General features: G+C 38.4%; 1 protein-coding gene across 1 annotated transcript in view; it reads right to left on the bottom strand.

Moving 5' to 3' along the window:
- Window positions 1–10,219: 10,219 nt before the first annotated feature.
- LOC128773408 (uncharacterized) overlaps window positions 10,220–23,640 on the bottom strand; it is a 147,523-nt gene continuing 134,102 nt past the window's right edge. The window contains exon 3 of the mRNA XM_053889955.1: window positions 10,220–11,377. Coding sequence (XP_053745930.1) covers window positions 11,206–11,377 — 172 coding nt within the window. The 3' untranslated portion in view covers window positions 10,220–11,205. The remainder of the gene's footprint in view (window positions 11,378–23,640) is intronic.

The raw sequence follows: 23,640 nt of genomic DNA, 5'->3' as shown, positions 1-23,640 counted from the left end.
ATTGGAGATGCTTTAGAAAATAGTTGTGTAATACTATTCATTTGCCACCTGTATTTAGCTGTTGAGAAATCCACGTTGAAAATTAACAGCATTGTGCTTTCTTTTTCTTTCTTTTTATTTTTTTCTCAGACATGTGAAAATGTGATTTTGTGACAGTTTTGTTAGGGGTGAGAATATTGCCTTCCTTTCCCCTTCATGCAATGGTCTCTAGTGTCAACAATGTCTATGAAGTGAGTAAAGGCTCTTGAATTACAACAGATATATCACTTCTTTTTTAATCAAGGGAAGAAGGATAAGATGAAATCTCCCTCAAGTGCTAAAAAGATAGCAGTTTATTTAATGAAAGTATTTGCACTCCTCACTAATTACTTAGTTGTGTCACACTGATACCAGCACGCAACCTTATATCTTTCAACCATCTTCAATATATAATTAATTTAAATTCATAAAGAAATGTAGGTTTAAATCAGAAACATGCTTCAGCAATTGGGAATATAATATCTTTCAACTTTATCACTTTTTTAAATGGAAATAAAAAAAAACAACAACTCTTCTTTAGGCAAAGAACATTTATACAACTGGGTATATATTTTCACCATAAATATAACATGACTGCCCTCATCTGATTGAAGTTTTGTACCAGAAAAAGTATCCCATTATCCACCTATTTTACCAGGAAGAAAGGAATTTTACTAAAGGAAAAATAGACTGAACAGTTTAAGACAAAGAACTTTTATCTTTCCCAAATTCAGTAATGGAATATTTTCTTGCCCAGATACTTTTCTGAATTTTCCATATCCCCAAAGGAATTCTCTATTTTCTCTTTCTTTCTTTCAACCAATATTTACTGAATGCCTTCTATATGTAAAGAACTCTACCAGACATAGGGTGAAAGGAGAAAACAATATAAAATGGACTTCTATTTTCATGGATATTATCATCCCACTGGGATAGCAAAATATTATATGACTCTTACCTAAGTTAACTATTTAGTTACACTCATGATGTGCTGGGTGAAGGAGGTTGGTAGAGTATAATAAGGGCAAATAGCAGAAGGACCTGCAAGGTCATAAAATGTTTTCCGTAGGAAGTGAAAAAGCAACAATTAATATTTTAGCATGTGAAGGAGGATGGGGAGTTCCAAGGTGTGGGAACAGAGCATGTGAAGGCTCTCAGCCAGGAAGGAACATGGGTACTAAAGAGTCTAGGAGTCATAGAATGAGCAGGAGAGAGGTTCAAGCTGGGAATAGAGGCATATTACCCATCATGTAGGGCTTGAGACTGTGTTAAGAATTCTGATTTTTAGTTTTAGAGCAGTGGGAAGGTAACTAAACAGATGGAAAGCAAATCTACTTATTAGATTTATAAAGGTATATGGAAATATCAGGTAAGAGAACATGTGGTCAAGGGAAAGAGATCATGGTAGCTTTATCTAGAACAATGAGACTACAGAAGGAGAGAAACAAACAGAGCCAAAAAGAAATTTAGGAGGTAAGACCAATAGAACATGGTGGATATTGTTTGGAGATGGGAGCTGAGAGACAGAATGCAAAGTTGCCATAGGAAAAGTATAAGATTTTGTTTAGGGTAGAAAGGATGATGAGTTCATTTTTTGAGAGACTGTGTTTGCTCATGAAACGTGTTGGAGGTCAGGAGGTCTTCATATGAGTGTAAAGGGAAATCCGTGCTGGAGATACACAATAATAAGTCGTCACTGTAGTGATTCTATAACACAGAACATATTTAAAACCACAAACATAAATAAAACTTCCTGGGGGAGAAACATAGCCTGCAAAGACAAGAGGGACAAGGGCAAAGCTATGAAACTCTCAAACATTTAAAGATTAAGAAAAAAGAGCAAGTTGACAAAGGCAATTGAGTAGAAGTAGCCAGACTCATAGAAGAAAAGACACACGATGTGGTGTCATAAACTAAGGGAAGAGCATGTTTGTTCATTTAGCAGAACAACATCAAATGATGCTGACAGGTCACAAAAGTAAAGGCTAAGAATGCATATAGGTTATTGTCAACCCTTCTGAGAGCTGCTTTGGTTCAATGATGGAAACCCAAGTAGAGTGCATCGAGGGGTAAGGAAATAAAGACATTGTAAAAAAAATTAGAAACTTGACTTTCATATAATACCTTGGCCATATCTGAGAGTGTCCTAAGATTGAATACCCAGGGGAAAACAAAAACTGCCATTTCACACATTGTCATAGACACACAGTCTCCCAATTCCCATCTCCCAATGCCTCTACCAGTCAGCAGAAAACACCTATTTCAATTATCCATTCCAACTTTGTGCCCATTCATTCTCTCCCAACCGTAACTCCTCACACTTCAAACATCCTGAGCAAGGGTAGACTCAGTTGGCAAGTTGTAGGCAGGGGATGCTTTATAATACAATTGTTCATACGTATTCCAGAGACACATTTAACTCATGAGCCTTCCAGTTCAAAAGACTGATGGCTGATAATTTCTTAAGAAAAGGCGGAAGGACTTGATTTTTTAATGTAATAGGGAGTTAAATAAAAAATGTCACTGTTCACTTGTGCTACCTCAACCATAACTGTACTGCATTGAAATTGTCCTTATCTATTCAATAACTAACTGTATCTTGTCATGTAAAAGCTCTGACATGACAATTAACATCTCTGTTATTCTGCAAGTAAAATTAAATCGCTCACTAGTAAAATGGAATAAAGACAACCGGAAAAGGCAGATATGCCACCTATCTTTTTACCCCCATTCAAACCCTGTGTGTCTTTTTCTCTATAACTTACAGGGCAAGGGGTAGGAAAAAGACATTTGTCCCACGATGTAACAGAGGATTCACCCACCAAATTACGTGTCAAAGCAGATTCTGACCTATAAAGTTAACCTGGTGTATTGGAAGAAGATAAGTATAGGCAAACATTACACACTGAACCCAGCACATTCACCTTTCCAAAAGCCCCTCCTGTATCCTTACTGGAACATCTGCAAAGATTAACTAAGGTGATGACGACACCAAAACTATCATGTGTTCAGGACCTACCTGTGCCAGGCACTGGAATAGATGTATTATGCACATTCTCTCCACAGGTGATCAGTTGGTATTTCCATTCTCATTTTTCAGATATGGCTAAACTAGGGAAGTTAAACAATTTGCCCAGAGTCAGCCAACCATTAAGCAGATAATGGCTAAAAGTGACAGTCTTTCCATTACATCATGCTGCTTTCCTAAATGAAAGTGATTTTCAAACTGAAGAACTAAATCAATGAGAATTATTAAATTAAATACATATTAGAATCCATGGGAGGACTGTATAGCGTCAGGGTCAGGAGAGGAGAATGGACTCAGAACCATTCTTTGAGTTCAAGGCCCAGCTTTGTTTCTTACTAGGTATGTGACTGTGTGACTTTGACAATTGGGTGAGTTATTCAACCTCTTTGTGCCTCAATCTCCTCATCTGTAAAATGGTGCCAGCACTGTGCCAAACTTATAGCTCTTGCGAGGATTAAAGGAATATGTATATATATAGAGAGAGAGAAAAAAAACTCATATTAGTAGTAGGTACATCTAGTTTCATTGGTCACCAGTTAAGATTCCAATAAGGATTCATTAGTTTTGCAAAAGGAAAAAAAAAAAAAAACAAAAAAAAAACAAAACACCTCTCCATTCATTCTGTGCAGTTAAAATAACCACATAGACCAGTAATTTCCAACTCCACCTGTGCATCCAAATCACTTCCAAAGCTAGAAATGTTGCCCCTAACTCCAAAGTATCTGACTGAGTTGGTCTACGGTGAGGCTTTGGAATGTGAATTTTAGCACTCTTCACCTGCTTCACCACCATGGCTGAGAACTGTTGATGTAACATCGAAAGATATCCACTTTCATTGCAATGTGAAAAAAAATCAGACTAAAATAGCATGTTCCCTTTCTTTCCTTAAAAAAATTCAAGACTGTTATCCACTTAAATGTTAACAGCATTTATCTCTGGGTGGTGGAAGTGTGGGTAATATTTACTTTCATTTTATTTTTTACGAAATCTTTAAATTCTTGCAATTCATAGATATATTCATTCCACATAACTGTTGTGGTACCATGCCCTTGGCACTATTTTAGGCACTGAAGATATGACCCGGAACAAAACAAAGTCTCTGTGCTTGTGGGCTTACAGTGGGTGGGGAAGGCAAGGGATAAACAAAAATAGAATAGGAGGTCAGCAAGTGGCGCATACAATGAAAGAAATTAGAAGCAGAGAAAGATGACTGAGAACAACTACTTGGCTATTTAGGACAGTCAAAGAAGACCTCTCCCAGGGCAATATTCAGGCTGAGACCTTTATGAAACAAAGGACCCAGCCATGGGCATCACAGAGAGGAGAATCTTCTAGGTAGAGAATACAATACCACAGCCCCGAGTGTTGTAAACATACATTTCTTTCAGAGTAAGGTTAAAAAAATGAAAATAATTATTTCATTTGGGTAAAAAAGATAAAAATTGTCAAGGCCATAGAATGTTCCCAGGTCCTAGACCTCCAACATCAGAATGGCCTCTCTGACAATCTGAATAGCAACTATCAAATGAGGGTGGAACTGAGTTTCCATGGCACTAGTTTCAAAAGCAAATTATACAAGTGACTAGGGGGATTTCCTTCCCTCATATACATCTAAGAGGAAAGCATGAGTCAGCATCATTACCTTTCCATGTCAAGGAATAACTTCTGGACGCTGGCATTGTGCCCAATAACTAAATGACATGGGGAGTGGAAGAGAAGCATGAAACATATTGCTAGCCATTGTTGAAGCAATCTCAACAAAAATACTACATGTCCGGAACAACACAGAATGCCACTAAGGCCCAAACTGCTGTTTGCTGCCGATGATAGGGAGAGAAAAGGAACCAAGACAGTAGGTTCCAGAGGCTACTGTGGCATTTATTAAGAAGGTAAAGATAGTCATTGATCAGATCCCCCTTCACTTCCTTTCATCTAAATGCGTTGTTTTTATTGAGTCCAAAAAAAGCAATACAAGTTCCATGATCAGGCAAAGTCCGACAGGGACAAGTTTGGGGCACTTTTCACTGCTAAGGAAAGAGACCCTATCAAGTCAGTGAAAGGAAAGCTATAAGGACACAATGATGTCAAGGACATCCGGACATTCAAAGACAAGAAGCACAGTAGAGCTGGACCATACTGGGAAACCAAAACACAGTAATTGAGGCCACTTCCTTCATTCTTTAGGACCTATGGGGCTTCATCTTTACTTCTCTCTGCACATTTGAAACATCCCCTTTGTCTAACTGCTTCTTCAAATTTTCACTAGCCAGCCCTTTAGGACTTCGGTGTGCATGTGATATTACAAAAGAAGTCCTAGCACTAATTCTATATGACCTTGACCTTTCATCTCAAAGGTATGTCATAGACTGCAAATTCTCCCTGTTCCTGCTTCCAATTTCTCTAGGAAAAAAACTGATTGACTTAGCCAGGCCTTGTTGCAGGCCACTGGGCTACCCCAGGGTCAGGGGCCACCACTGTTCTAATCAGCTGTGGCATAGCATGGGCCCTTAGAAGGGCATATAGACATAGCAGTCAAAGAATCTTGCCTAATTCTGACTAGAACAGGATCGTGGCTTTCAGAATATGTGAAAAGATCCACTGGGTCTACCAGGTATTTAAGAAACGTAGTAAGTGCATAGTTTATGCTGTCAGTCACAATCTCTTCTGGTATAAAGGGGTACAAATTTGCTGGCAAAGGGTTTTAAGGGACAGATTTTAGAGAGTCAAGGGACTTCTATGGAGAAGTTTAAAAAAACAATCTCAGAGTACTAAAAAGTTCCCTTACCAGAGTTTAAACCAAATTTCCTCTATCCAGATGGCTTCCAAGGCCAAGAGGGAGGGAAGTCCTGCTGCCTTTTTATGTTGGTCTTGATTGTTGTTAATGATCCCCAGCTGTAAGGCTCCCACATCTCTTTAACCTCTCTCTGGTTGGCCTCACATCTCTGCATCTCTTGCAGGGAAAACGGAACACTAAACGCAGCACCCATTCCCCAACAGAGCATGTGCTGCACAACACAGGGAGGTCAGCCTCCAAATGGACCCCCAGTCTTGCTCAGTTAGCATTGCCAGGACCCTTCATTCATCCTGGAAGAAGCTGGCCTCAGCATTCTCATTCCTGGAGGCAACATGGAGCCATGCCAGCTGCCAGCAGGAGAGCTGGGGCACGCAGTCACCTGTGGCCCATGTTAAGAGGTTTCTTCTTCTGGATGCATAGGAGTCACTGCCAGACAATGGCATAATTTTCAGGGATGAGATATGCATTAGGAATTCTGATTCTAAAATGGGACTTTTTGCCACATAAATTTTCATTCCAGGAGTATGTAACTAAAGTAGCAATGAGATATTCAGGACTGTTTTTTTCTGGTATTCTCTTATTCACTCATTAAAAAAAACTTTTCTTGACTTAGCTCTGGATTGCCAACACTACAGAGGCTGCAAGCATGGAACTAAAACAAGTCACTGCCGAGAGAGCTCAGAGTCTGGTCAGGGACGCAAGCATTTGCCCTCACTGCACTGTATGGAAAGTATGCATAGGTGCTAATGTAGCATGGAAGAAGAACACTCTGCTTAAGCTAAGGGCAGTGTGGGGTGGGGAGGTGCGGGTAGGCAGGGGAACAGTCCTCTGGGAAGGCTTCCTGGAAGAGGTGACACACAAAATGGATTTTGAAAGATAGTAGGATTCAACCAAGTTATGTTTGAATGAACTGTCAAAGGAACAAATGAAAGGAGAGGGGGGACTTCCAGCCAGAAGGAGCACATATGCTAAGATGCAGAGGCATGAGAGAATATGGCACATGAGAAGAACTGCAATTATTCCTTAGATTATAGATGAAGACCCGATAAAATGAGTCAAGAAACACAGCCAGGCACACTATCTTGTTTGCCATACTAGGGCATACCTCTTTTATCCTGGTGTGAAATCCACTTCCAAGAACCCCTTTCTGGTTCTTTAATAAGTGCTGGTCATTGACCCTTCTGACTACCCCCATACACAGACTATTGAAATGCATTAGCTGGTTAATTATAGCTAATTAAACAATTTACTTCTGTGTTTGTTTTTCTGTTTTACTGTTTCCTAAGTTGGCTCTGCCCAATCATAAACCAGACCCAGGAAAGAAGGGAGCCCTCTGTTCTTGTCCTGCAAATAGTAGACAAGTGACAAATCCTTGTTGAAATGAATTAAAAATGTCCCTGAGAGGAGATTGAGGCATCACTAACCATGATTAGCAGAAGTTTTAACCTTCTTTATTGAAAATATATCCTTAATCCTCCCCTCAACATACACACTTTATAACGCATCCACCAAATCTGCACAGTAGCTTTCCAATTGTCTACCCTAGGGTCTTAAGCCAAGTCCAAATGAAATGCCCCCAAGTCCAGGTGAATCTCCTACTCCAGGAATTTTTAAATGGACCCAATAAAGAAAATTCAATTTGCAGGCATGGAATCAAGTTTCCTTTGTTCTTTCATCTTATTCTAGGCCAGAGGGAGCAAGACCCTCCTGGTGCCTTTATTATAGTTCTAAAGAGGAAGAGAAGGAGAGATTTAAATCTTAACCCTGAAAATCCCAGTCAAGAGAGAGCAGCCGAGGTAGGCATCCAGGCCATGGAAAAAGAAGGCAGGCTGGTGAGCAGGCAGTGGTGTTTCATTCCACCCAGTACAACAGTGCGTCTGCACCTTACCAAACCTTCACCCCTAGGTCTTGTTCTTCTCTCTTTCCTGCCCAACACCCTGGTCCTTCTACCCCTAATTTTCTCCCTTCTGACACATCCTAATATTCTATTCTATTTAACAAGGCTCTTCTGCTTGTCTTCTGTTAGCACCACAAATATTACCTTTGAATGTGAACACAACAGAAAAACAGGAAATGCCTGGTTGTAGATACGGGCACGATAATACAACCAAAATAGCTGATGGTGCTGTGTCAAGATTCTTGTTTTAGCTAAGCCTTACTATACAGAGAAAAAATGGGTTTAATGTCTGTCTGACTCCAATCCCCTTATTCTTCCTTATCACACAAAAAAATTCAAAAGAAAGGCCATGAGATTCATGTGAAAGTTGTATTGAGTTTGCCCTACATTTCTAGCATATCTAGCGTTTATACCAAAAGAAGCAACCAAAACATGAAAGGGAATGAGCCTATTTCAAAAACTTAATACACATCAGCATTTTGCACATGCTAATTCACTTATTTCTAACATCTCAGGGAGGAGATTCTTCTTATACCCATGATAAAAAGACCTGATTTGATTTAACATCAAATCAGCAAGTGACATTCCAGATTGAGACCCAGGCCTGTCTGACTTCCAGAGCCTGTTCCTTTTCCTATACCACACATCAGATAAAACGCAGCTCCCACTCCCATATAAATATGTACCTCCTTTCAGAAGACATTTATTACATACCTATTGGGCCAGCCATTATTCTAAAGGCCACAGATACAAAGTAGGGTAGGACAAGGGAGAAAGGGGAAAAGTCCCTATTTCCAGGCCTCAGGAAACAAGCCCATCTGTATACAAAAGCCAGAGCATATAAAATAAAATAGGCGTACTATTTCAAGTCACACATCAGCCCTGCTGAATGGACAGTTATAAAAATTCTGTCCAGAGAACTGTTGAGATTTTCCTCAAATGCCAAAAGTCAGCCTGTTAAAAAATCACACCCGTGGGACGGATCTACAATCCCTCCCTGACTCCATGTCATGTTTCCTCAGTTTACTTCCAGTCAAAATGCATATTTTCCCCACTGTTCCCAGGGCTGAGGGTCAGCCTAGCTAATGAAAATCAAGCTGTCTTTTTTTTTTTTTTTTTTTTACCCTGCCATCAACAATGGTCAGATAACAAAATACAGGTTCTGATCCTGGCATGTTTATTGTTGGTGATGATGTATAAACTGATGGCCGACAGCTTCATTTTCTCTAAGCTGGGAAGGCCCTGCTGGGAGAATTGGGGAGGAAAAGAACTTTTGATTTTGACTAGTAGTAAAACAGTTGGATAAACATGACATGACATGGATGTCAGAGTGCATAATGCAACCGCATGCACCCAGATGGGACTGGAGAATATACAGACATGGATAGAATACATGCAACGGAGAGTCAGGTGTGGATTTTCAACACTCCATATTCTTACGATATTGGCAAATATGAGACTGGAGTTTTGACTAAAAGGCAAAAATGGGAAAGGTCTTGGAAATGCAGAACAATCTTTTTAACTTTACTATGTTTTATAACATAAAGCAAGGAAAAAAAACTAGAAATCATTAAGTAATTTTGGTTCTAAGGGTTTATGCCAAGGACACCTAACACTTAGGGTCATTGTGGAAAGGTGCGGGATCAAATAAGAAAAGTGGGCTAGAGCATGTTTCTGAAATGGTACAGCTGAATTAGAACATCAGGTGAAGTGCAAATGTACACTAGATTAAGGAGTCCTGGGTTTTCATTCTATCTCTGCCAGAACACATGAGGTGAGTTTTTAAAGCCATGAGAGGCCTGAGTTTCATTCTGATGTAAATGCTCCCTCCTCACACTCACCTCTTGACCACTCCTTAACTCAGATGGTTCACCCCAGGCAAGCAAATCAGTGTCAGTCTTAGTTCTTCCTACTGGAGGAACTGGCTTCCATCTTCTGCTTAATTTATTATGAAGCATTTTCTGGTCAAGTTTGGAGTACAGGATCATACATCAGGTATCACAGGGTATAGCCAAAATTTCCTTGTCTCTACAGCTCCTTAGAGAGCAGTGTTTTATTTAGCCTTTTGCAGACTGCAAACAACTTTTATGTTATGTACTTTTTAAATAAATAAATAAATAAATAAATAAATAGGAAATTTTTTTCCAGAGGGGGATAAAAAAGCTTACACATGCAAACGCCAGATAGAATTTCAGGAGGTTCTAGGATTTCCGGAAACTAAGGGAGTTCACAAATTCCAGACCTAGAAGCAGTAAAAATTCACTGGGTTTCATGGCTACCAATAGTTAATAGTCTCCTCTAAGCCACACATTCCAGTTCCTGAATCCACTTCCATATTCTACATGACCACCATGGATTTAGCTGTTGCTTTGCAACCTCTAATAAATGAGAGGTTATTTCTCTCATAGAAATAGAGAGAATGAATGAGAAAGGCTCCTTTATTCCTCCAGTTTTGGAGTTCTTGTATGTCTGTTGTCTGTAGCCTTTTACTCCATGGGAAACTATATACACAATGGGAAGTTTCAAATATTCTCAAACCCACAGGTAACTATTTTCCTGTTTGTTCACTTCTGTTCTCTACCAGTCTTGTTCTTCCTTCTCTGACCAGACGTTCTGGTCCCACTTGCTGGCTTCATTTAACTCCACCTACCTTAATCAGCGTCCACCTTAACCCTCCTCTCTTGTGCAGCAATTCCAATCCACTGGCCAGCAGCATCAAAGAAGATGGAGAAGAAAGAAGAAAAAGGGTCCAGCACCCCTGCAGGAGGGTGAGGCTCTCCCTTAGGAATCTGTGAAATTGTGACTACTGAAATTGTTTGAGACCAATTAAATCAATGTTTCCCTGGCTCCAAGACAGCCTTTATTGTTGGAAGGAACTGTCAGCTTAATTTGTGGATGAGATCAGCTGGCTCAGGGCCAAAAATACTAACTCCCCAAACAGAGTCAATACAGAAAGGGGTGAAATTAATCCCCTTTGCTGGGTGGTTTTCCTGCAGTTGTGGCTCAGGGTTCAGGATGTGCTGAAGCCTTTCATTCAGGGATGAAGTCTGACCTTTCAAGGCTGGTTAGATCAATAATGAGGTTCAGTACTCATTAATGGAAATAAGCAGGACACATGCTACAGTAGACAGTTTTCTAACTGAAATCTGAACAATCCTGGGCTCCCCATGATCTTCCACTCAGGAGTGGGCAAGGCTATCTTCAAGCATACACTTCAATGAGTTCCTCTTAGATCCTTGCTCTTCAAAGTGTGGCCAGGGGACTGCAGCTTGTTACAAATGCAGAATCTTGGGCCCCACCCCAGATCTAATGGATCAGAATCTGCATTTTGAAAAAGACATCAGATAATTCATATGCACATTGAAAGTTGAGAAGTATTTCAACGAACCCAAAGAAGAGAAGACTGTCTTCGGAGAACTTTAGCAACCCAGAATAAGTCACCTTCTCTTTTGATGAATGAAAACAAATTTAATTGATTTGCTTCAGTGGTAAGAATATGGCTTTCATAGTAGAGCCCGAAGAAATGTGACACATTGATGTTTCTTCTAAGCACCAGAGAAGATATACTTGGATGCATGGGTGCAGATAGTGTAGAGCAATGTTTGTCTCAGCAACACAGAGGAGGCAAGACGACTCCAAGCTGCAAGCAGAAAAAGAAAACCATATAGCATATCACTCTATAGAAGTGATCTGGATTGAAGCTTGTTGGGAGATTGTGATTCAATTAGTTAGGATTTTCATCCCACTTTAGGCCTCCTCTAATTAGTACCTGTGCAGTGTTTCCAGGTGAGATCAGCGGTGATGGAGCTCTGTGATAGAGCACCCCTCTCTCCATTCATCACCAGGCCCATAGATTATAGCAAATGTAATAGAGTCAGACATGATATGTTGTCCATGGAACTGTCACCCGTGATAAATGAATTACACAAGTCTCGATGTTTTAGGGACTTCTGTGAAGTGTCAGATCAAACAAAGCCATCAAAAACTTAAAGAAAGGGACAAAAAGGAATATTCTAAGCACTGCCCAGTCACTGATACAGTGCTGAATATGAAGCAAAAAATTCCTGATTGTCAACTTACCACATTTATATTGGGAAAATACTGTAAAATATGGATTCCAATTACAAAAATTCTTCTGAAACGTGTGAGAAGCCTTTAACCTACCATATAATATCAGCTATAAGAATCAATGAAATTTTCAGTCTCCCTATCAGTTCCATATGTTTGATGCTTCTCTAATCCTTTTACTATTTCTAGCAGAGTGTATAGATAAGCATCTCTAAATTAATTCATATTCAGTCATTTAAGACAGACACATCTTTGCTGATAGTTACAAACTAAAGTTCAGTGGGCAAAAGTGAACAAGGGGCAAACAAACCATGCATCAGACACTGCCTTTCAAAGCCACAGATAACCTTAGGAAGAGTAACATAAGATATAGAATAGACATGCAATATGTGTATGAACTTCAAATAAGAGAAAAGCACCAGGCTAAATGGTAGCTCGAGACTCACAAATGAGCACTACTGAAAAGGACACAGTTGGTCACATGCCAACTACTCAAGCTACCCACGGTTTCCACACTCTGCACCTACTTGAAGGGTCAGTGGTCTCTCATGCAGACTTGCTAGGGCATTGTGTACATAAGCAGAAATACAAAGTGCAGCTGCTTCCCTAGTGCTGTTTCACTATATGTGTTCTGAAGGCCTGAACCCTTTATAATTCATTTATTTATTTTTTTTTTTTTGATGTACCAGAATTCTAAGATTGATTTAAATACTTAGGGGCCAAGTGTCTACGATGAGACTATAACTAGAATTCTTCTTTAAGTTTGATGTGTATCATAGGTTCTCCTTTACAATTTTTATTCTTAAATACTTTATAGTAGTTGATGCATGAAGTATGTTCAGAGGAGCTTTTGCTCTAATGAAGATGTATTTTGAAGGCCTGCTCATCTCTTATCTGCTTGCCGATTCACTTATATTAAATCTTCTAGCGGCAAAGATAGGATAGAGTTTAAAAAACAAAGTGGCCGCCAACATTTATATAAGCAATTAACAGAGCCTTTACCCTAGATCTTTAAGTGTGAAGGTCTTTAAAATGGACACATTGAGACATAATGAAGTGTATGTTGCCAGTCTTTCAGCTTTCGGAGATTCTGCTGCCGAGCAATATCATTTCTCCTTGATGCTAACTGAGGAGAATGGTAAAAGAAGCAGATTATGTTCCTGATGTTTGATTAAATAAAAACACATGCTGAAAGAAGACAAGAAGAAGGAGAAGAAGAAGAAGAAGAAGAAGAAGAAGAAGAAGAAGAAGAAGAAGAAGAAGAGGAGGAGGAGGAGAATGCTGTTCCCAACCAACCTTGCTTCACTCAATATTAAGATATTTGGCAAGTTTGGCGAATTATTAAAGAAGCACTTGAGTGCCCCTTACTAATGGTATATCCAGCAAATAGCTGCAGGAATCTAACAGACTCCACCACTGTTAATACTGGGGCCCACTGGTTAACAAAAGACACTATGAAACCACCAAGATACTAGGAATGAAATACTTATGAAACACCCAGATCCATTACTAGCATTTACCACTCTCTTGCTATTCTTGCTGGAGAAGGTCACAGCAAAATCTGGCTTTTCCAAGCTTATCAAATGTTCCTTGTTTATTTTAATGTTTATTTTTGAGAAAGGGGAAAGGTAGAGAGGGAAACAGAGAATTAGAAGAAAGCTCTGAGCTGTCAATGCAAAGCCCAACATGGGGTTCAAACCCACAAACCGTGAGAATATGACCTAAGCCAAAGTTGGTCACTCAACTGACTGAGCCACCGAGGCGCCCTGAGAAATACATTAAATGAATCCCTTACTTAGCATTTCAGATTTCTGTTTTCCATCAACTAGACTTAGAAATGCTGTCTTCCTGGATTGTAGGGGTGGTAGCTTATCGTGACTTTAACTTAAATCTGATCATGTATAACTTATCAGGAAAAATGTGTCTCAATCAATTAGAAAAGAAAATTTTTAATTTAGAATGTGAAACTTGGACCCTCTAGCTACCACTTCAGGGTTGCTGGTAGTGACTCAACTCAGGGCAAAATGACAGGTCATCAACTGATGACCTCCAAATCCAGAACAAAGAAATTCTGGAATAATTTTACTACGACTTTCATCTGCCAAAGGTATGGATTCTATGCGACTTCATTGGTTTCTAGAACAATGTGTTCTGTAGATCTGGAATCACTAGGCACTTTCTGGACTGCAATTATTTGTCAACAAACATTTGTTGAAGGATACAGGTACATAACAAAGGAATTAGTAAGTGATGACCATTATAAAAAAAATAAAGTTAGTCAGGAAATATGGGAGTTTTACCAACAACAAAGAAGGGGAAAGAACATCCTCAACAGAAGGAACAGAGGGATGAAAGCGTCAAAAAATATGAAATATTCAGAGAATGGCAAGCTGTTCAACTGGTCTGGAGCACACAGCATATTGGACACAGGAGAGGCAGACATGAAGCTTGAGGTGAAGGCTGGGACCAACATGTGTGAGGACCTGAGAGGAGTCAACTAAGGTTTTCAGAGCAGAGGAAAAACATGATATAACTGATGTTATACATAACAGAAGGTACACTATTCAATTCAGCTTTTCTTCCCTGTTGAGTTTCTACTAGTGATTTGTTTCCATTTTTGTATGCTGCATTAATTGAAAGTAGAGGAGCCCCAAAGAGGTTTTGTTCAATAAGACCTGTTACCAAAAATAAACAACAAAAATAAAAGAAGAAACAACAACAAACCTCCACAGGATTACAGAATTTTAGAAATACTGAACACTTCAGATAGTATCTCTATATTTTCCCAAATGAAGAAACGGAGGACTAAAGATGCTAAGTTACCTGCAGCAAGTGAACGTGAAAGTTAGTAGCAGAAAAGATTATAACCCAGGACTTCCAAGTACAGTCCTATAAGATATTCTAGGAAGCTGAATATGCATCAACTCTTTAAGAGTTCCCCAGTGTAACACTGATCCTTTATAAAGCTAAACCATGAATAACCTCCACCTAAAATAGAATGCTTAAAAAATATTTTTTAAAAAACTGAAGATTATTAGGAGTGCTCATTTAGATTAAATAAAATCAAGTTGTTAGTCACAGATTCTATTTGTACAAAAACAATTTGGATTTGTATGATTCTATGTGCGAGAAAGGAGCTGTCTCACCAGCACACTGTAAAATAGACTCTAGGCAATAAAACTTGTATTGAAGCACAGAAGCATTAAACAAGTCAATCACTCCAAAGTGTCTGTTTTGGATGAGCAACATATATGTATTTTAAAAAAAGGAAAAGAAAGGTAAGTGTGTGTAAGAAGGCCAGTTAGTTTTTAACATTGCTAGAACAAAAATGAAAATGGGCACTGCTCAGAATTAGAACACTTTCTTATTTTAGCACATTAATATAGCAGGATTTCCTCTCAACTCCCAACCAAAACTTTAACAAACGTTTTGTTAAACAATTGTATTGCATTTTGCCTTTAGAGACCATGGGACAGATAAAGATAAAGATATTTTTGGTGATGTCCACTAGGACTCTGTGTGTGTGTGTGTGTGTGTGTGTGTGTGTGTGTGTATTCCTGTTTAAATTATTTCAGAACTATCTAGTTATAAGCCAATGGCCAATCTGTTGAGAATATCAGAAATGTAACACACTTTGGGCTTAGTCATCCTAGCTTCTGGAACCAGCCTGGCAAGTATCTATGAGCAATGCCCCTCTTCATTCTTATATTCTTATCCCCATGCCTACAGCTACTAGTCTACTCAACCTCCCATCTAAGAGGATCCCTAATCCTGTAGATGTTGGTTACTAACATCATGGGATCTAAATCCATAAAATGAGTTCAAAAAAACTCTTTAAGTAAGCTCCAAAATATACTATATTTTAGGGTAAAGTTATATAATTTTAATACCTACTGTGCAAAATATATCCTCTTTCCCTAAATTTCTTCTTTCAAGCTTTGAGAACTCTCTGCAGGTTAAATTCTGGAGTTTGTTGAGAAGTCCACCTTCTAGAATCCCATTATGAAGTCCCTTTACCTCTTTATTCATTCCAGTTGCCTCCACTGTACCTTGTGAGTTTCAGAAGTTTAATGTCATGGGATGTGAGTGGAAACTAAAACTGCAGTTAAGGTTTTTCACCTTCCATGATCATATACCTAACAGTTATTGTACTGTCAAACCCAAGTCCTTTCTTACCTAAAACACACGCATATGAAACAAACAAACAAAACTGCCTTTAAGAGATAGACTGGCTAAAGAAGGAAAAGAAATTAGTGAGCAAGCTAGGTAATGCAAATTGGTAGGTTCTAAAATGTATGAATGATGATTGATCCTAGAAACTGCCTTTTCTCAAATCTTTACTATATGCCAGCAATGTGCTAAGCACTTTACAAATGTTGTTTCACAAAACACTCATAGTAACCCTATGAGCAAGTTGTTATTATCCTCATTTTTAGGAAAAGGAACCAAAGCTCAGTGCTATTAAGTAACGGACTCAAGGCATATAGCAAATAAGTGGCACATTAGCAGGTCTGTCTGATTTCAAAGTCCATGTGCATAACCTTTACTCTATACCAAGACCTTGAGCTCCAGGACACCCAACATCTCAGCTATACTATTATAGCAGAAACAGGATTCCATACCCTGTAAATTTTGTGGATGCTACGATTTGTAACAAAGAATGTTCATCATCACCCACTCTTCTAGATATACGATGGGATCACAGGAAGGACAGTTAACCATTTGTTTGGAAGCCTGACAATAATTGTGTGGCAGAGAAGTGGCTCAGGGAAGAAACTGTTCAGCACCACCCGTTCCCTCAAAGTAGAGAAAGTTTTGATACTTAGAACTCTAAGAAGGGAAAAAAAGAGTTGTTTTACTTTGTTTTACATGAATTAATTCATTTTATTAAGCATGATGATAACTGAATGGTATGGCATCCTCTGGGCCTCCCTATGGACATCCAGAGGAATCATAGATCCTTATGAGACAGAACTGAACACTAAGAATCAAACCTATGCCTTGCAAACCTCAATGGAGATGCCAAGGAGTCTCACGTAGGTCAGAAGTGGTTGAATCTGTGCCAAACTCTCCCTTTGAAAGTCCTTGGAACTTACACGATTTTTTTTTTCAGCAACTGCAGTATTGTACCTTTATCTGGGTCTTTCTATGGGGCTGCTATAACAAGTATTAGTTATTACTCCTGCTACGATGTGCCTCTCTCAATACAACATTATCTGGCTCATTATCTGCTCTGTATACCATTACCTGTTTACCTCAATCATCCCATCCATAAAATGGGGTTAATAATATTGGCCCTTGTTTACCTTGAACAAATACTGCTGGGAAAAAATGGGAATATAAATTAAATTGCTTGCTGTTCTTTGGAAGAAAGTTGCCTTAGAAACACAGGCTTATTATTTCTCCATAGAAAAAGCAAAATATATTAGGGTTTGCACAACGTTGCTAGCTGTGATTTTGCTCTTTTTTTAACCCTAGGCAGAAGGACTACATTAATTCCAGTCCCTAGGTGAACCTTTTATTCCATTTTCCACTGGAGGAAAAAAAAGTTACTTTGCAAAGAAAGGAAAGAAAGAAAAAAATGTAGTATTCCCAAACCTCATTTACGGAACATTCTGTTCTCCAAATTACAGCACAGCAAGCAGGCAAGTGGGAACTTTTAGAATCCTGCATCCAAGCCGGTTCCACACAGCACCCACTAATACAAAATGGCTTTAATTACTTTAATATAAATCCTGGAAATGTGCAGATGGATTGTAATAATTATGTAAAACTGCGATGGTCCTTTATAGAAACACAGATCTTGCTAGCTTAAAAGAGAATGAAAGGAACACAAGTTCAACACAATATGTCAGGAAGCGTATCTCCTAAGAAGTCCTGTATTTCAAATGCCAAGCTGTACGTTTCATCGGATGTGGCAGTTGTTATGGAAACTATGCTTTTTGATTGAATAGCAGAATAAATACCTACCTAAAATCAGCATGATGGGCTAGTGCATAAATTAAGAACTCCCCAAGACAACAATTACTTGGAGTTCTTCCTTGAGATAAATTTGAAATATACATATATGTAATCTATTATGAGTTTAAATTTTTCTAAACTCCTCTTCCTTACCTAGAACTGTCAAACCTGCTTCCCTATGTGTGTGCATATGACTGTGTGTTTACCCCCAAACACACACCTTACTCATACCCTGTACCCTTAAGACTTTCTGAATGAAAAATCTGAGGCTTTGCCAAAAAAGGCAAATTTTTTAATCACGTTTCTTCACTTTCCTTCTGAATTAGTACAGGAGAAGCCTTGGGAAACAAATGTTGAGTTATTATCATTGTCATTTTTAAATCAGATGGGTCATATATAAATGTGGAACAATCCCCAGGCATGAGAGAAAGGTCAGTTAAACATGGTTTTCATATTTTCATGAGTCTGATATTAGACTGTTGCAGATTCCTATTGATATTAACAACCTTTCATAAATCATAACACAAATACTTCTCTCTGTGTAGATATAATTCGCCCATTTGCTGACTTAATTAAAGGCTCACTGTATAAAGTATGAAATAAAACATACTGAGGTTTGTTCCCCTCTTTCACATTTTACATGGAATGATGCGCCAAGGAAACAGTGTGAGTGCAACAGGCACCCATATCACAAACTTCTCCATCATGGGCATGCGTTCGCCCATTGGATCAACATCTTTCAATTTATTAGCATGACAAAGGACACAATTATTTTGGATATGCCTGAATGCAATTTTCATTAACTTTGCAATGATTTATTAACAAAAGTGTCAGGAATGTAATAAAAGCAGCAGGACTCCTCAAAATGCCAAAATAAAAAAAAAATGAAGAATACAGCAGAATTTCCCAACACGACTTACGGCATCAGGTCAATAAGGTTGCCTGATTCCATCAAAAGCATCACCATGGTGAGTGAACTCTGCAATTAACAAAGAGTAAGCACAAAAAATGCTAATATCTCATTTGAATGTAATTATGCACAGATTACTGTTCACTGGAACAAGAAAAGGGATTTTAATTGTCATCCAAAGTTACATGCAAACCCTGGATTCCAGTTAACTTCTTTTTTTTTTTTTTTTTTTTTGGTTGAGGGGTTCATGTGAGAATAAAGCTTAAAGCTTACAGTTCACAAATTCTTATGTTCAGAGACATTGTAAAAAGCACTGCCTTTGTTTAAGTGATACAACTTGCAAAGTTTTAAAATAACATCATTCGATGTATGTTGGCAAGGTTAGTTTGTAATAAGTTTCACCATCGTTTGCATTTTAATACTATTTGATCTCATTTACATGTTTAAATTTGTTCCTGTAATAAAATTCATTAGTATGTTTATCATAACCACATAATGAATATAGCCCTTATGTAAAATAAAAAATTGAAAGTACATTAGAGACATTACAAGCTGTTTGAAATTACTGTGCTTTGCATATTATACCTTATTAATTAAATTATAAATTATTTATTTATGTATTTCTTTAATCAGGGGCAAGCACTAGAACAATATTATATTAGTATAAGAAACACAATACAACTCCAAGCTAATTCACACGTGGACCAATTTTACGTAAACGCATGCAGATCCATTTTGCCATGGGGCGGCAAATGCCACTCCCCCCTGCTGAGCATCAAGGGATGCGAAATCACTGTTTAAAGGAGAGTGGAGGGCAAAGGGATTAGAAATGTTTCTTGTGCAAGTTAAAAACTGTACTTGTTAGTATAATATCTCCCTTTGCCTCCTCATTTTATTAGTATAATTAGGTCAGATGTGCAGATGGAAGCAAAGATCAGACCATCATAGGAGAGGATACCATGTCCATTTTATTTGGAGTCCACAGAAAAGAAAAAGTAATCTTTTCTTTTTTCCTTTGGTTTCCTTTGTCAGCAGTGGTAGAGAATATGAATCAGAGAGACAGAGAAAGATGGAGATAAAATGAGAGAAAAAATATATTGGAAAATGACCTCAAATTTAGGGAAATAAGCATTAAGTTCATTTTTCTCATTCATTTTCTTAAATCTTTTTTTTTTAATCCATATGCAGAATATCTGTAATCTCTTTCTCACTATATTCACATGACTTAGAGACGTCTCTTTAAGTTAGTTTCCTAATCCCTGGTTTGAGTACACAGGTCTGATTACAGGCTCAGCCTATGTCTATACACACAACAGATTTGCCTGTTTTGATAAGCAATTACTCCTGTCTACATGGTCAAACATGATGAGACTTACACAGGGCCTTCTGTCCTTAAAGAAGCCTGCGGAGTCAGGGTGAGACAGGGGAGGGCCGGTAAATGGACCGCCTGATGTGGAGAGTGCCTGGCTTTTAGAGTCAAAGAGGTCTGGATTTTAATCAAAGCAGTCCTTCCAAATAAGGATAGTCCTGACTCACACAGTAGTTCTGATGATTAAGTGAAATGAATACTTTTAAGTGGTTTAGCACGGCTACATAGTAGGTGTTCAATAAATGTTAAATCCAGGGCTATTTCTGTGCAGGAACATAACCCAACCATATACCAGAGTCTCCTCATAATCTGCAAGACTGCATGGCATGCTGCAGTTCATTTTTAATAGATGTCAGCCTCTGATATAGGAAAAAGCAAGCTAAATACCGAGAAGGGTAGTGTTGAGAGCTAATGACAAAAGACACTGGCACAAGTTAATTATAAATATGCCTTTAAATAAGAAAAATAACTCAATTTTCTTCATCGGTTTTAAGTTTAGTGTGCAATTCCCTCCCATCTCAGTTTCCACAATTTGGTAAACACCAGAAGAGAAGAGTAGGTGGGGAAAGCGGTAGCATCAAGAGAGGCTGCGGGATGAGGAGAAGCCCACTACTGTGAGTGTGTTGGTTTCTAACTTAACAGGGTCTTTGGCAGATTGCTAAAACCAAGGCATATCTGTATTCACTTTTTCTTGGCACCCAGCTAAACCTTTTTTTCTGAGCTATTCTGCAGTTAGATGGAGCCATGTAACTGAGTTCTGGCTAGATAGACAGATAACTGGATAGATAGAAGTGATACATGCTATTTCTAGACCTGGTCTCTAAAAACTCCTACCAATCTGCCATGCTATTTCTTTGTCCTCTACCCTCTCTGTCTGGATAGGAATGAACCCACCAAGGACACTGAGTCTTCTGGAGACAGGATGGGGAGGGCCACTGCGTGGAAAGAACATAGGTCCCTAAATGACTGTGTGAAGTAAAGTACCCCTCCCATCCTAATTAGACGGTGTCAAGAAGGAAAAAGAAAACTTTGTTGTATCACGCCACTGAGAATTTGGACTTTCTGTTACAACTGTTAGCCCATCCTGAGTAGAACTCGGTCATCGTGAAAGGTGGGTAGTTTTTGTTTTTCTGAAAAACTTCCTCTTACTGGAAATATAATTCTAGACATAATTAATTTGATTTGTGTCAGAAAAAAAAAGATGCCCTGAAATTATTTTTTTTTAATTTTAAATGACATTTGACTAAGATAATACAGTTCTGCAAGATTCTTTCAACAAAGGAGTTTTCTCTAGTGTAATGTGTATTTTCTGTTTTTATACATGGCTTTTATTTTTAATTTGTTTTACATTGAAAGTTGATACATAATATAGTCTAAGTTTAAGGTGTATAATGTGTTGATTTGATATATGTATATATTACAATATGATCAACACCATAGCATTAGCGAAAACTTAGTACTGTAGGTATTTTCTAAAATAAAAAATCATCACTAAAAACATATGACTATATATTATGCTTTTAAGTACTGCCCTGAATAACTACAGGACAGGAAAATTAACTCTTGAGAAAGAATTAAACCAATACTTATAGATGTTCATTATAGAGAAATTAGATTCACTGAACAAAAGGTTTCATCAAAACACATGTTTCTAATCAGCGTGTTCTGCTTTCCTGAGGGCAAATTTCCAGCCAAAATGCTTCATTAACGAATAATCAAGACATCCCTACCTTTGTGCTACTTTTGAACTGGGAGCTGTCGGTGGGCCTCATGTAAAGGATGGATAAAGGGACACACTGAACACAAAACTCTAAAATCAACAAATAAAATAGAAGCATAAATATGTTATGGACCCCCTAAGTCATTGAACAATGTAGGATGCCACATGGGAAAGCAATGTCAATAGAGAGGAGAAACAAAATTGAATTGTATTACATTTCTAATAATTCAGTAGGTAAAGAATCTCCAGATGGTCTAATATTCTATCAGTTGCTATTTTGATGAACACATTAAAAAAATCTTAAAATATCAACTGCACCTGTCAATATCGGGCATAATATAAAACATCATTTATAATCTGTGTGCATTTTCTCAGTGTTTTTTAAAGCACCCAAATAGCCTTTATTGGTTATGGTTTATTAGCATGAGGTTGAGGCTTTCCAAAGTAAGGGCCTAAAGGTCCATTCAAAATTTTATTCAACTTGCTTTACAAGGTAGCACCCCACAATTCAGATGGTCTATTAACAAATACTTATGAAGATAAATATTATGGTATGCTCACCAGCAAGAAAGGACAAAGACATATGGCTTAGTTCAAATGAAGGTAAGCATTAAAAGTAATTTAAACCAAGAAGCAGAGCCTACAGCCAACTGATATAGAGTGACATTCTTCAGAATAAATGAAGAAAACATACAAACAACATGCATACAACAAGTAATTTGCCACCTGGACTCTATTTATATCTAGTTATACATAAAAACAGTATGAGATAGAAGGTGAAAGAAAAATAAAAGTAGGGCAACTCCTGTTTCTTGAGCACCTACTATGTGAACAGTGCTCTCATTCCCATCTCCCCATGGAAAGGTGTCTTTTCAAGGGTACCAGTGACCTCTCACGGTTCTCCATATCCAGGCTGGAATTCTGCCACACTTAGCCTCTGACCAAAGTGTTTGCACAAGTACCAGCTCATAGCTTCCCTGGGATGTCCTAAAAGCTTCTCAAATTTTAGGACATGTTAACTGGGGATCCTCCTGCCTCCTCAACACCTGTTTCTGCCACAGACTGCCTTAGCCAGTTAACAACTCTCTCGTACCAGATTCTCAGGTCAAAATAGTTGATCCTTCTTGACTCTCATCTTTTCTCACATCCACATCCAACAACAAATCCTGTCAGCTCTACCTGGAGAGTATATGCAGATTCTAACTGCTCACACCTCCACTGACACCAGACTCTAGGGGGAGTCCTCCTTTTAAAAACCTAGATTACGTCATTGTCCTGCTCAAAACCTCCAATCACACCCAGGATAAAAACCAGGGTCCTGACAATAACCCACCAGGCCCTGTATGATCTGGCCTCACAGTTCCCTCCCTGACTGGATCTTCTCCCACCTCTCCCCACTCACTCACTCTTCTCTGGCTACACCAGTCTCTGCATTTCTTCTTACACCGGAGGCATACTGCTGCCTCGGGGCTTCTGTACCTGCTGTTTGCCCTGCCTACAACATTCTCCTCAGTGAGACTTTTATTCAAATGCCATCTTTTCTGATGACCTTTTTTAAAATTGCCATCTTTCTACTTCTTGCCCTAGCATTCTCTATCCCCTTCTTTTCTGACCTACTTTTCTCCATAGCACATATTACATTTGTCATTTAGTTTCTTTATTGTCCGACCTCCTCCTTTAGAATGTAAGCTATATGAGGGATCATTTTTTCTTATTTTGTTTTCTGCTTTATTTCCAGAGCCAAGAAATCCACAACACTTGGGAGTACTCTATTATATTATTTAATTCAAATGGATCTTTTGAGTGAAGAATTACCAGCATTGTCATATATTAGTTGAAAAATAACTGAAGCTTAGAAAGAATAAGTAATATTCC

Source organism: Panthera pardus, unplaced genomic scaffold (assembly GCF_024362965.1).
Source record: "Panthera pardus isolate Hobbes unplaced genomic scaffold, ASM2436296v1 HiC_scaffold_25, whole genome shotgun sequence".
Taxonomy (NCBI): Eukaryota; Metazoa; Chordata; class Mammalia; order Carnivora; family Felidae; genus Panthera; species Panthera pardus.
Note: the sequence above shows the minus strand (reverse complement) of the source record. Positions and strands in the feature narration are given on the sequence as shown.